This window comes from Phoxinus phoxinus, assembly GCF_949152265.1.
Source record: "Phoxinus phoxinus genome assembly, chromosome: 18".
Taxonomy (NCBI): domain Eukaryota; kingdom Metazoa; phylum Chordata; class Actinopteri; order Cypriniformes; family Leuciscidae; genus Phoxinus; species Phoxinus phoxinus.
Genome location: NC_136893.1, coordinates 13,734,708 through 13,748,488, shown reverse-complemented (window position 1 = coordinate 13,748,488; position 13,781 = coordinate 13,734,708). Strand labels below are relative to the sequence as shown.

The 13,781-nt window shown below is 37.8% G+C and overlaps 1 protein-coding gene across 3 annotated transcripts; it reads right to left on the bottom strand.

Annotated features, from left to right (window-relative positions):
- Positions 1-50: 50 nt before the first annotated feature.
- tmem240a (transmembrane protein 240a) lies at positions 51-8,249 on the bottom strand. 3 transcript variants are annotated; one of them, XM_079589020.1, is made up of 5 exons: positions 7,663-8,235; positions 7,287-7,393; positions 5,207-5,415; positions 2,905-2,943; positions 51-1,160 (listed from the first exon to the last, which is right to left on the bottom strand). In XM_079589020.1, the coding sequence occupies exons 1-5, from the start codon at positions 7,717-7,719 to the stop codon at positions 1,006-1,008; spliced, it is 567 nt and encodes a 188-aa protein (XP_079445146.1). In that variant the 5' UTR covers positions 7,720-8,235; the 3' UTR covers positions 51-1,005. The 3 variants fall into 3 exon arrangements, with proteins under 3 accessions (XP_079445146.1, XP_079445147.1, XP_079445148.1); XM_079589021.1 differs by lacking the exon at positions 2,905-2,943 and having other exon boundaries at positions 7,663-8,249; XM_079589022.1 differs by lacking the exon at positions 2,905-2,943 and having other exon boundaries at positions 7,287-7,477.
- Positions 8,250-13,781: the final 5,532 nt, after the last annotated feature.

The following is a 13,781-nucleotide window of genomic DNA, read 5'->3' as shown; positions in this document are numbered from 1 at the left end:
GCGCTTGTATGTACACCTTCAGTCATAGAGAAAGGACACATCCCAAAACTAGGGGTCACTGTTGTGCTTCAATGGCACTTTTAATAAAACAGACATTTTATCTTCACAACAGCAATGTCTGGACATAAAGAGGAAGAGAAAATTGGGTCAGGGCTCTCTGTACTGGCAGGCTGGTTGCTCTTGTTTGAGTATGGAGTAGTTTAAACGCAGACCTGGAAGGGCTATTGGACACAGTGTATAGGGAAGACAAGGAAAGTGCTAGGGCTCTCTCACATATGACAGATGACGTTCAAAACAGCAAAAAGAGCCCTGACCGCTCATTTCAACCTTCCTGCACTCTCCTTTATTTACAGATAAAATTAATACATTCATTTATTTCACATAGTAACAAAGCTAACCAATCATTTTTTTTAGAGTGATCTCTTTTTCATCCATCCGAAAAGTTCACATATCACATCTGCATTCAAAATTCTTTCCTCTTTATGTTTCCCCCTCTTTTATACAGTTACCTCCTACTCCCGTGTCCATTTAAATCCCATAAAACAATATGTATAACTATTTACATGATCATTAATCTATAACTATGCCATCACAAAACCATGACCTCCGCCCTCCCACCCCAACCGCTTATCACCCCCCTCCCAAAAAGTCATATCCTGATGAAAAAGCTAAAAAAGGTGGAGGGGAAAGCAAGGAATAAACATGAATTGACTCCCATTGTCTCATAAAACCTTTTCTTGCATCCTCCCCCATTCTAAAAGTGCATGCCTAGAATCAGCAATTGAAAATAAAATGCCTGTACAGAAAAAAAACCCTTTCTAAACCATTCGCCAAATGTGGCGAACGTGGAAACAGATCAGCATATTGGCAACGATAATCTTCTTTCTTCTTTTGGCAAATACTTGAGTGGTTCTTGAAGGTCTAAAAGATGTAGTGGAACAATTAAAGTGGGTCTCTGAGGCAGCAGCTGGTAATGGAGCAGTTTTGGGGAAACTGCTGTTAAAGTCAGAGGTGACGGGGGCTGGGATGACCGTTGTGATAGAGCTTCTGCTTGATGTGCACCATGTTCCCGCTGGAATCCTCCAGTTGCCGAAGCTGTGCGCGTCTACGGAGGTCCCGAAGGTTGCAGAACTGTGGCAACCACGACCAGGAAGGGGTATCTGTGAGCGGCACAGAGAAAAACGCGTTAGCATCTGTCAAACTGTGGTGTTCTATACATTCTTAATGGCTAAGCTAATGAGATGGTTAAGAAAAGGAAAAAGAAAATGTACATCTTACAATGAACCAGCATGTCTATACACAACGTGTTAATGGAAACAGCATGTGGGTCCAGACGTGGAGGTATAACGAAACCACAGAGAGTTCCTCGCCCCGCCCCGCCACTCACAACTAGCCCTGTTGGAAGTGTGTCAGTGTGTGTGAAAGGGAGGCGATGGGGGAGCGGGGGTTATTTATAGCATTCCATGGGTATGCCATCCACTAGGACTGTCGTGAAGGGTATTCAGAGGAAGACGGTGAATAAGGTTTTTTTTAAGTCTTAAAGCTGAATCAAAAGAAAGGATGAAGAGTTCAATGAAGGGCTGGATATTATTGCAGTAATAGGCAAAGTTCTTGAGTTTAAACAAAAGGAAGAGGTATGTTTTTCATAAAAAGCACTTTTAGCATTTTTATTCTAATCTAAAAAGATAAAGTTTCTAAAATATTTTATTAGTATTATTATATACCGATATATATATATATATATATATATATATATATATATATATATATATATATATATATATCGGTATATATATATATATATATATATATATATATATATATATATATATATATATATATATATATATATATATATATATATACGTATCACGTTCATGTTGTAAAACGTATGACAATATAAATATATAAAACATTTATTATGACAATAAAAATCAGTTATATATTACTTCTTGTCTGAAAAGAAAATTATTGTAATAGGCCTATATATAGCTAAATATATATATAAATAAATATTAAAATATGTATACATATTCATAATTTAAATATATGAAAAAATTAATGTCATTATTACAATATAAATCAGTTATCAGATACATTACCCCTGATCTCACCAGAAAATGATTAAAATGTGATATATATATATATATATATATATATATATATATTTATTTATTTTTTATAAAAAAGCGAAATATATAAAATATTATTTATACATTATTACGATATAAATAAATTAGCAGATATATGACTCCTGAGCCGAAATTGATTAGAGGGTAAAGAATAACAGCAAACAATCAAAGATTCAAATATGTGCGTTGGTGCACTTTGTATATGTATATGTGTGTGTGTGTGTGTGTGTGTGTGTGTGTGTGTGTGTGTGTGTGTGTGTGTGTGTGTGTGTGTGTGTGTGTGTGTGTGTGTGTGTGTGTGAGAGAGAGAATGACTGCACGCATACACGTCTCGCCAACTTGCCTTCTCTTTCCAGCTGCTCTTTGTCTATTTATAGCACTCGCACAGTGCAAGGGTGCAAATCTCTCTCTCTGTGTGTGTGTGTGTGTGTGTGTGTGTGTGTGTGTGTGTGTGTGTGTGTGTGTGTGTGTGTGTGTGTGTGTATGCTGGTGGGGGTGGGGGCATGACAGCATCTCTCTCCCACCTTCCTTTCCATCAACCTCACCTTCACTCCCTATCTTGGTGAGGCTAAATGATGCTGACCTGCCATCAACGTCACAATTTCACAGCTGTGGTGTGCTTTACCAGAGGGGCATCCCCAGTATTTTTTCAGTAGGTCATATATGGAGATACCATTGTGTTTGTGCTACTAAAAAAATTTTTTTTGTCTTTGTAGGCTGAATTAAAAGGATAGTTCACCCAAAATGTAAAATTCTGTCATTATTTACTCACCCTCATGTCGCTGCAAACCCATAAGACTTTGGTTAACCTCTGAAACACAAATTAAGATATTTGTAATGAAACCTGAGAGGTTTCTCTCCCTCCAATGAAAGTCATTGCAACCAAAACTTAGAAGATCCAAAAGGATAGTAAAGGCGCCATAAAATGGATCCATATGAATTGAGCGGTTTAATCCAAGTCTTGTAAAGAGATATGATCGCTTTATATGATGAACAGATTTAATATAGGCTTTTGTTTACATATAAACACAGATAGATAATTTGTGTTTCAAAGATCAACCAAACTCCTATTGGTTTGGAATGACGTGAGGGTGAGTAAATGAACAGGATTTTTATTTTGGTGTGAACTGTAATAATATTTTGTTCACAGCGCTTTGGAAAACTGTTTGGTCCACTGGTGCATTTCGTGGTGATGTTCTAATGGACTAGTTTTTTTTTCTTTCTTAGTGCAAGCTTTAAGATATACAGGTGATATTATACAATAATTTTAAACTCAAATAGCCTACACATTTTATGTCCACATATTTATTATTTATTTATTTATTAACAAGCTCTTGTTAGCAGTGGCCACTTTATAATCCCAATCTCTCTTTTTATCATTGGCAATGCTTATTGTAGTTTTAAATACACCAGGAGACATTGATTTAGTTGGCAATTGCTGAATTTCATATTAGGCCAAGCAAAAAAAGGCTATTTATGATACCGGTACGGAAAAACAATTATTGAACGAAATTCAAGTAGCAATTTACAAATTGTGTTTCTTAACCGAGTGAAATCCAGAATTTTAATTGACTTTCGGTAGCTATTATAAGGCAATGGGGGATCTTATGTCTTTTGAATTGATTTGGTGTTATAAGGAGGCTCTGAGTGAAATTATTAATGAGAGTTTACAGTTTGTAAAAAATTTTAATTATATTATTTGAATGTGTGTTGATTTTTGATTTGATGTGTATTTGATATGAATTGAATGTAAATATTTTGTATTCTCTCAGGTAGGAATTGACTGTATAAATATATAATAATTGTAATAAAGGTGTGTTGCAATTCTCTCTCTCTCTCTCTCCATATATATATATATATATATATATATATATATATATATATATATATATATATATATATATATATATATATATATATATATATATATATATATATATATTTCTTCAAAGCTTTTTTAATCTATCACTCTCCTTGGCCCACAATAACTATCATCCAATAAGTTCATCCAATGAACACACTAATCATATTAAAACTAAAAGCATTCCATTTTAAAGCACTATTTACATATTCTGCCACAGCTTATGTACCTCTTTACTCTCAAAGGACCACAGACAACTGTTATAAACAACTGCTGTGTTGCCTGTGATTCAGTTACATTGAGTGAAAACCTGCTGTTAATGTCTGCAGCCACAGTCTTCATCTTAATACATTCATTACTGGGGGTGATAATAACAGGGCAGAAGGGGAGCGCTGAGAGCTGATGAAAATGAAAAACAATGTAGGTGTGTAAATGTTTGGGGACAGAAAATTGAATTTTGGGAGTGTTTGGAAAAAAACATGTTTATTAACATAAAACCAAAACAGTGCGAAACATTTAAAAAAAGGATTTAGAAATTTATAAGGATTTACCGGTACTCCCATACAAATCCATGTATAGTATCACTTTTAACAAACACCAAGCAAAATCATTTAGTGAGATTAGATAACTGTATTATTAAAAAAAACATTTATATAATAATTCAAATTTACAGTTTTTACTTTTCATTGTTGTAATTTGAGTATTTTACTCTTTGAAACAGCTAATGTACTTTTAATGTACTAGCTGTATGTGCACAAGCTGTGTTCATGTTGTCACATTTAAGGCACTTGTTCTTCACAGTAAAGTGTTTGACGTCAAGTCTTTCGTTTTTTGAGATGCAGTATTAGTACCTGAATACATCCATTCAAATCTTGCACATAAAACATGGCATTTATTGAGCAAGGAAATAACACTCAACCACGTTCAACCTCAAAATGATCACGCTTAACAAAACATAAGGGCAACAAATAAACAAAAAGCATTATTGTAAAAATGTCTCTTCGTAACATTAAATAAATTGTCACGTAAGGGAAGAAAACATGATTTTGATGCATAAAAAGAAATGCATGAACACTCACTTACTCTTTAGAAGCTCTATTTAAATTTTCAGCAACCAAATCCTGATCTGCATCCTACAAGCATATCCTTTGTCCTTTACATCTATCCACATGTATGCTCTCCATACACTCTTGGTTATGTTCTTGCCACTCACCATAATAGCGACTGGCTCTCCAGGCCCTCACAGCACAGTGCAAAGCTCCATCCAGCCACAACAACAGCCAGCTGATACAGAAGCCCAGCAACAGCCCCAGCATGAGGTCCATCTCCTGTTTGGTCACACTGTCACTCACAAAGTAATTCTCAGACGAGTCCACGAGCGAATGGTCTCCATCATATGGAATTACGTAGTGAACATGATGCCTAAGGCAGAGAGGGGGAAACTCTGTTTAGAGGTTTACATTCAGGCAAACAGACATGAAAGAATAAGGAAAACAATAAATGAGGAGATAGACAATGAGGACATATTATTACATAAAAGATTGCTTTAATAACTCTCTCAGCAGGGTGGGAAAAAAACGTGTGTTCTATACTGATGTTACTTGGATCCAACTGAACTCAGTCAAGCTGGGTTTGTTTTATTGGAACATGCATTTAACATGGTTTGGCACACAGCTGTTACAAATAATGGCGTTTTTGTGTGTGTGTGTTGCATTTGTGATGTTTAGGGGGAAATGCTTAACAGTTTAATTTTATAATTCAACAGAATTATAAGCAAGTGTCTTAAATAAGGTTAAAAAAGACAATGTATGGGTAACTTTGTCTGGTTTTGTAACGTAAAAATGACACATGATAGCGGATTTCTTGTTGTGTAGTACTAATTCATGCAAGATTAAGTTAACTTGCATGCAACTTTGAACCTTAGCAACACAATGCCTCAAAAGTCAAATAAATGTAGGCTACTTGTTTTATGTTACAGGTGAGTGTAAAAATGTCCAATAATAAGTTTGAACTCTCAATTTTTAGAGTTAAGAGGAAAAAACTATAACAGTGGCAACATTTTAAAAAGACAAGTCATACAGATATTGACTTGTGTAATGTGAAGGACAGCTCATGTTTTGCACTTTTGATATTGATAGGCAGAAATATGCAGATGTCAAAAATACTTTATGAGCAGATTGACACTGATGCACCTAGAGAATCTCATAATGACAATGATCAACACAAAACATGACAATGTGGTTTATCTATGGTTTTATGCTGATGTATATGAAAAAATGTGTATGCCTTGTTTCTGCAAATATCAAGGACAGCAAGTTTTCAGTGACCATGACCCATTTATAATGCTCTTGGCCCTAACAGAATATTCTATGTTTGGAAAGAGAAATGGTATACATTAATTTATTAAGTTAAAACTGTGATTAACAGATCACCAGTTTTAAGGTGTTAAAACATGCACATCTATTGAGAACAATTATGATCTGACCTAATTTACTACCCTCAGATGTTTTTACATCAACAACTTATAATCAACAGATGCAGCTTGAACAGAAACTGTTGTGCAAACGACAACTCCAAAAGTCAAGCTTCAGTACAATTCAATATTAAAAAGAAATAGAAAATAAAAACATGGGGTGTATTAGCCTTGTAGGTCTAAATTAAATACAAAAAGACTATATGTGGCCTATATGTAAATAAAAAAAAAAAAAAAAAAATGGTATTGTATGAATAGACTAGGCCTATCTGTATGTAAACAAAATATTACCATTTTGTCCAAACCATTTTTGTAGCCTACACTAAACATCACAAAACTGCATTATATCAATATAGCCTATACCTTCTGTAATACTTCTGCATTAAAATCACATTTTTACTTCAATAATTCTAACGTAATTGTGTGGCCAACACACGAGCCCAAAAGAACAACATCTCTGGCTGTGCTTGGCGAAAAATCACACCTTGATACGCAGAAAGGAACAAAAAAAATACAAGCAGAAAAATTAAGGAGAATTCTCATACTGAAACACCGACGCAAAGCAACAGCATCTGCTCAGTATCAATAAACCATTCGAATTACGCCCAAATTATGCCACAAACCCCACGAATAGCCTACACATAAGGCCTTAATGTGACAATATCCATTTGGATAAATGAGATGAAATGGAAAAGACTGTTTTTCGGGGGCTGGAGAATGGCTCAGGCCTTTGAGCTGTTAGTAATAGATGGGAAACCTGTCAATTTCTGGATCTCGTGCAAGAATGCAATTCGTTATTAACGTTTGGGTTGTTTTTTACCTTCCACAGTTGCAATGACAGACGCGGTCTTCCCCTCGTAAATGCGGTAAGATGTAGTTGTGAAAGCGGTCCAGGAGTGCGTTCATGTCCATTAAACACGCTATCGCCTGCAAAGAACCATTCGAGTCAACCGGGACATGACAAGCAGTATTGGAACACAGCAACCGCTACATGACCTGGTACTGTGACCACTGCAGGGGAAAATACACATTACATTTCCACATCAGCCAGTAATACACACAAGTACGGTTGTGCTGTCTTAATGAGATTTTTAAATGGACTTTCAGCGGTCCACGCTCTGATTAAGCCCCGATTTCACTTAGAAAATGACAGAAATTCACAATTATGAAGTGTTTAGACAGACTAAATGTCTTACCATGACAACTGAAGCACCGAGAATCATAAAAATCATGGTGGTTGTGATCATATGCATCAAAACTTCCGAACTCGCCTTTCCTCTTCCCCAGTCTGTTCAACAAATCCGGTTAAACTAAAAACATGCCGTCCCGGGAGAAGACGCTCATGGATGCGCCCTCGCCGCTACACCTGCCTCGGTCCTGAACCCGCCAGATTGGAAGCGTTCTTAAGGCGCATAGGGTTAGGATGAGCAGATCTCGCTATCCCACACGCGCATTCACACAGTCTTCACCCACATCCAGCGATACGTTCCCCCAGTGCTGCAGTTGAATCCGCCTTAGCCGTGCGGTTGGGAGGGAGCTGAGGAGGTAGAGCGTCCTATAGTCTGATTACTGATGCTGCTGCCTCTCTCCTCCTTTGCGCTCCGACGCCGCTGGAAATGTCTTGCGAAAACAGGCAATGCCTGGGTCAGCTAGTTCTCTGATATATCTGTCTAGCAGTTGACATCTAGTAGACCCGAGATACGTCGCCAAGGCTTTATTTGAAGAAATGTGTGGTCGGCTTTACATATCTGCTGCGATCTTGCCACTGTACAGGTGGCAAGCCGCTTTAACATTTATAGCCTACCTTAATAATGAACTATAGCTACTTATGCCGCGTTTCCACCGAAATTACCCGGAACAATTTGTCCCAGGAACTTTTTTCCCAGGAACATTTTTTGCCCCAAACCGGTTGCTTTCTGCGTTTACACCTGTGCTGCAGTTGTTTGTGATGTATTGGTTTAACGAGGTAATTAACAAAACGGCAGAAAAGAGACGAGCACTGAAACTAAAGCGTGTTCAGAAAGCTCATAATGCTATAAAATTAGACAATGCGGACATTGACCGTGAGATGGCTAGGACGAACGCGCAAAAAAGTTCCTATTACACAAATAGGCCTACGCTTAAAGTCCGCGTGAACCGGAAGTTGCAAACGACTTTTCTCAAATGTTGTGACGCATTTCCGAGTGAAAGGGAATATTGAACAGAGGGCAGGGTTTTACTTTAGCGCTCCTCCTCTCCATCTCTCGCCCATACCAGAGTAACGGATTGAGGGGAGTGGTTAAGCTATTAACCAACCCAAGCCGTCAAGCCTATGTCATCAGAAAAAGAACCATTCCAGACCCGGAAGTAACTTTTCAAACTTTGATTAAAGATAACTTCGGCAAACAAATTTTTTCCGTGTATTAACTTGCACGGATTAATTGTTCACCACAAGACTAGTAATATCCGCTAACAAAGTAAATAGGGTCAATTTTGATTTCATGCCGACTTTAATAAAGCCTGAACCTCGTCGTCGGTCAGCTGTGTGTTTTTTTGAAATTATTTTTTATTCCATATTTGCAGACGCCAGACAGACAACTCTTACTGCATGAAGAACCGCAATAGATTTTTAAAAATGACTGTTAAAATAAAAAGCTGCGTGGAGTCATCCAATCAAACTGCAGCGTGAACACAACCAATCAGCATGTTCAGCGCACAAGTCCCACCCCCGAAAGTTCCTGAACTTTGAAAAAGTAGCTACCTCGCCAGCAGGGACTTTCGGAGGGGGAAATGTTTCACCGGAACTTCATTTAGACCCTGGTTCCTGTGGTGTAAACACACAGAGTACCAGCCCAAAGTTCCTAGTTCCTGGGGAAAGTTCCCGCGGTGGAAACGCGGCTTTACATTCTTTATTACACACACACACACAGATTTGTTTTTGTTTTTGAAAGAAGTCTCTCATGCTTACGGCTACACTTATTTAATCAGTAACAAACTTAAACACAGTAATATAAAATATTAGGTATTATATGGTGACCGAGAGAGCTCGGTGACCGAGAAAACACATGCAAATAGAAAAACACCCGCAAATTAAGAAAACATCTTCAACCAGTTTTACAATACATGTGTTTTCCAAATACTCACAACACAACCAAATACAGAAACGCGCTGCAAATAGAACAGAACACAAGTGACATGTTTTCAGGGGACCCCAATAATGACGAACCCGGCTGGGACATGCTTGTTGCTTGTGAGCATCCCTATGCCCTACTCCTTTCGAAGGGCAAACGGCAGAGCCCTTGAAGTGGGGACTTTGGAGTGAGCAGGGCACTAAAAAAAAAAAAAAAAAAAGTAGAATTCAAGATATGAGCACGCCCCAGCCGGGTTCGTCACTTATTGAGGTCCCCTGGAAACATTTCCGTTGTGGTTTGTGCTATTTGCAGCGCGTTTCTGTATTTGGTTGTGTTGTGAACTTTTGCAGGGTGTTTCTGTATTTGGTTGTGTTGTGAGTATTTGAAGCACACATGTGTTCTAAAACTGATGAAGATGTTTTCTTAATTTGCATGTGTTTTCTTCAGTTGCAGAGCGTTGAGCTCTCTCGACCACCGTATTAATAGCCTATTTTAAAATGTAGGCTAATTCCTGTGATGGTAAAGCTGAATTTTCAGCATCATTACTCCAGTCTTCAGTGTCACATGATCCTTCAGAAATCATTATACGTAATATTCTGATTAGGTGCTCAAGAAACATTTCTTATTATTATCAATATTGAAAATAATATATGAAACCATATATGTAGGCCTACACACAGGCCTATCGATGACAAAATATTGGCTAACCTATATTATAAAATATGGCTAGTTTAGTTAAATCTAAAAAATCTTACAATATTAAAAATGTAATTAATAACAATTCAAATAAAAATATAATAGTGTTTTATAAATTTGTGCTAGTGTCAGCTATTTGGTTACTACAGTACGGAGCCCTGGTGGAAAAAATCTAGAATGGGAGATTTTTTTTTTCTCTCGCAAAACCTGTTGTGAGCTCGCACAGACACTTCCTGTTTAATGTCCCGCTGGCATCACTGCTCTAATATAAATAGGCTACACTTAGTTTTGGAAGTAATTGCACATAATAGTGATAATTTAATGGCATTACATTGTATACCAGTGTGAAGTTTTTGAATATTTTTTCTAAAAAGGTTGAAGTTGTTGATTTTGTTTCATAATTAATATTCATAAAAATAATGCATTTTAATCAAACTAAGTATTGTAGTATAAACAGCAGGAGAGCAGTGATGTGTGAACTGAATTTCGTGACAGACAGTGTGTCACGATGAAGCTATTGAATATGTTTAATAATATAAAATGTGCAGAAGGGCCCTTAGTCCGACTGGTCTCTCAAACGGCTGTTTAGAGACAAATTTATATTATAAAGCTTGTTTTGAGGAAAAGTGGGTTGTAACTCATTGTCTAGGTCTGTGATTGTAAATAGATGTTGTTTGTGTTTTAACAACGTTTAGCTCACGAATATCCGGGAACTTCGAATAGCATGTGAATAGCCTATTGCCAACTTCACGAATTCCTTGTGTTAAGCACTGACCGCATTTTGAGTCCAAGTTCAAACACTATATGAAACGCTCCATTAACGTACAGAGCTCTGAAGCACTGCCAGCGGGACATTAAAGGAGAACTCCGGTCAATTTTAACATTGAGCTTAATTTTTAGTAAATTTGGAGTGCTGTCAATACAGAGAACAACGACAAAAATCGGTGTTGCCTACACCGTGTTGTCCTCTTTTTAAAATTTACACCCTATTGACTTGAATGGGGCAAGTTTTAAACTTAACCAGTTCTTAGTCTTATCATCCTTGATGTGTCATACAAGTGCCCAGCCACGTTGAGTGATTCCTTCAGAGTGAACACGAATGAATCTGACTGCAGTAGATGTGAAAGATATGAATAAAAATGATGTTATATCAGCCAGCGCAAATACCTGTATTTAGTTCCTGTTTTCGGTCGAAGTCCAAAGTAGTCGATTGTCGAGTTCACGCGCATAGGATTAGTTACTATGATCACGCGCGTGAACTCGACAATCGACTACTTTGGACTTCCACCGAAAACAGGAACTAAATACAGGTATTTGCGCTGGCTGATATAACATCATTTTTATTAATATCTTTCTCATCTACTGCAGTCAGATTCACTCGTGTTCACTCTGAAGGAATCACTCAACATGGCTGGGCACTTGTAATGACACATCAAGGATGATAAGAGAAATAAAAGCAGGTTTAAAACTTGCCCCATTCAAGTCAACAGGGTGCAAATTTTTTAAATAGGATAACACAGTGTAGGCAACACCGATTTTTGTCGTTGTTCTCTGTATTGACAGCACTCCAAATTTACTAAAAATTGAGCTCAATGTTAAAATTGACCGGAGTTCTCCTTTAAGCAGGAAGTGTCTGTCCGATCTCATAACAGGTTTTGCGTGGGAACCCAAATCTTTGCGAGGGAACTCAAATAATTTTGCGAGGGAACTCAAATAATTTTGCGAGGGAACGCAACAGTTTTGCGAGGGAACGCAAAGTTTCTCGAGGGAACGCCAAAGATTTGCAAAAAAAATAATTATCCCATCCTACATTTTTTCCACCACCACATCCCTTTAGGGGCTCCGTAGGTTGCATGGAAATGAAAAATAAATCACTAAATAAATATTAGGCCTATACTTGAACTGGAATAGGTATCAGCAATAACTGTAGTTTTAGTGTTTCGAATAACGGCGTTTAAAAGAACAGCGTTAGGTAACGACGTTATTTTTTCAGTAACGGGGTAATCTAACTAATTACTTTTCCCGTCGTTACAACGCCGTTACCGTTACTAGATGTCAAATGCGGTGCGTTATTTGCATTGATTGAATAAACTGTGTAATCCGATTCCGAACGCACCCCTGGCTCACAGCTAGTGAGGAGGTGGGTTAATAACGATGCAAGCGATTATGATTGGCTAAGGCAGAGTCATGTTTCATGGTAGCCAATCAGAGTCAGTGTTTTTACACACATGCCAGCACACGCGCCAGGCGCCACACACACACACACGCAACCGCTAAACAGATTTGACGGAGCAGTGCAGCAGAGATGGCGAGTCAGGAGCAATCCGATGAAAAGTTGGTGGAGATATAAAGCACTACTTCAAATTCATTGTGGTCAAAGGCAAGAACGCGCATCATGTAATGTGTACATTATGTCCAGGAGCGAAGACTTTGTCGACATCCGTTGTAAGCCACTCTAATTTAATGAAGCATCTTACATTGACACGCGCATCTACAAAGCTAGTGGCAAAAAACACCGAAAAAACACCTCCACCACAGATGCTAGTTCGCCAGGTTGTTTTCTTAAACAGTTGTCTCTGGTTGAGAGAGTTTGATTTAATTTGCTAGAGTTAAATGCACTTTATATGGTGTAACTGTTTACTTAGATAATACTTGAAGTGCAGGATAAACCTCTTGCTGTCTGTCGACGTGCAATAAATATCGAAAGTTATGTACAAACACCTGTCTGTTCTACTCATTTCAACTGACTTGTGAAAACTGCTCACAAAAATCCAAATTCTTTGGATTATAGCAAAAAAAAAATTAACAGTAACGCAAATAGTTACTTTCCCTGGTAACGAGTTACTTTTATTATAGAGTAATTCAGTTACTAACTCAGTTACTTTTTGGAACAAGTAGTGAGTAACTATAACTAATTACTTTTTTAAAGTAACGTTCCCAACGGTAAGTGAATAGCTGACATCGGAATCACAGACAGTTAGTTAGCTTTAAGGAATAAGTGTTAAAATGGCTTGCCACACACTGTAGGTTTCTGTTGATAAAGTAGGCTTCTTCAAGCCACCATACGACCAGATCCTTCTTTCTTAATATCCATTTGGGTTTATATGCAGAATGTGCCAAAACAGTTTTAAATCTTGCTGTTTGATCCACGGCAGCCAGGAGCGTTTCTTCTCTATCTCGTGGCAGTGCGTGAGCGTTTGTGCGCGTGAGAGGGGTGGGGGAGAGACAGAGAGGGGGTTTGGGTGGGGAGTGGTAGAAGAGTCTTGACTAATTCACTTTTCCCGTAAAAACATGGCTGATCTTTTTCAATTAATGAAATGCACTACATTATATAGGACAGCCATCCCCCAAGGAGCGTGTAGTTTTTTACCAACACATCCTCACGCCCCCTCACGCGCTCTGCAGTTCATATTGCGCCATTTCTTTTAGCTCATAGGACTGTTCAGCTTCTGTTTCCCACCTCATGTTCCCGAGGCTTTGCACGTTAACTAACACATGTGAAAAGACCT

Bases quoted from the DNA above. Each gene is read 5' to 3' on its own strand.
- tmem240a (XM_079589020.1), bottom strand. From the start codon at position 7,719: ATGCATATGATCACAACCACCATGATTTTTATGATTCTCGGTGCTTCA. The intron at 5,416-7,286 runs GTAAAAAACAAC...TCTCTGCCTTAG, and splicing joins TGTCATTGCAACTGTGGAAG to GCATCATGTTCACTACGTAA. The intron at 2,944-5,206 runs GTGAGTGGCAAG...TTTGTGTTTCAG, and splicing joins GAGAGCCAGTCGCTATTATG to AGGTTAACCAAAGTCTTATG.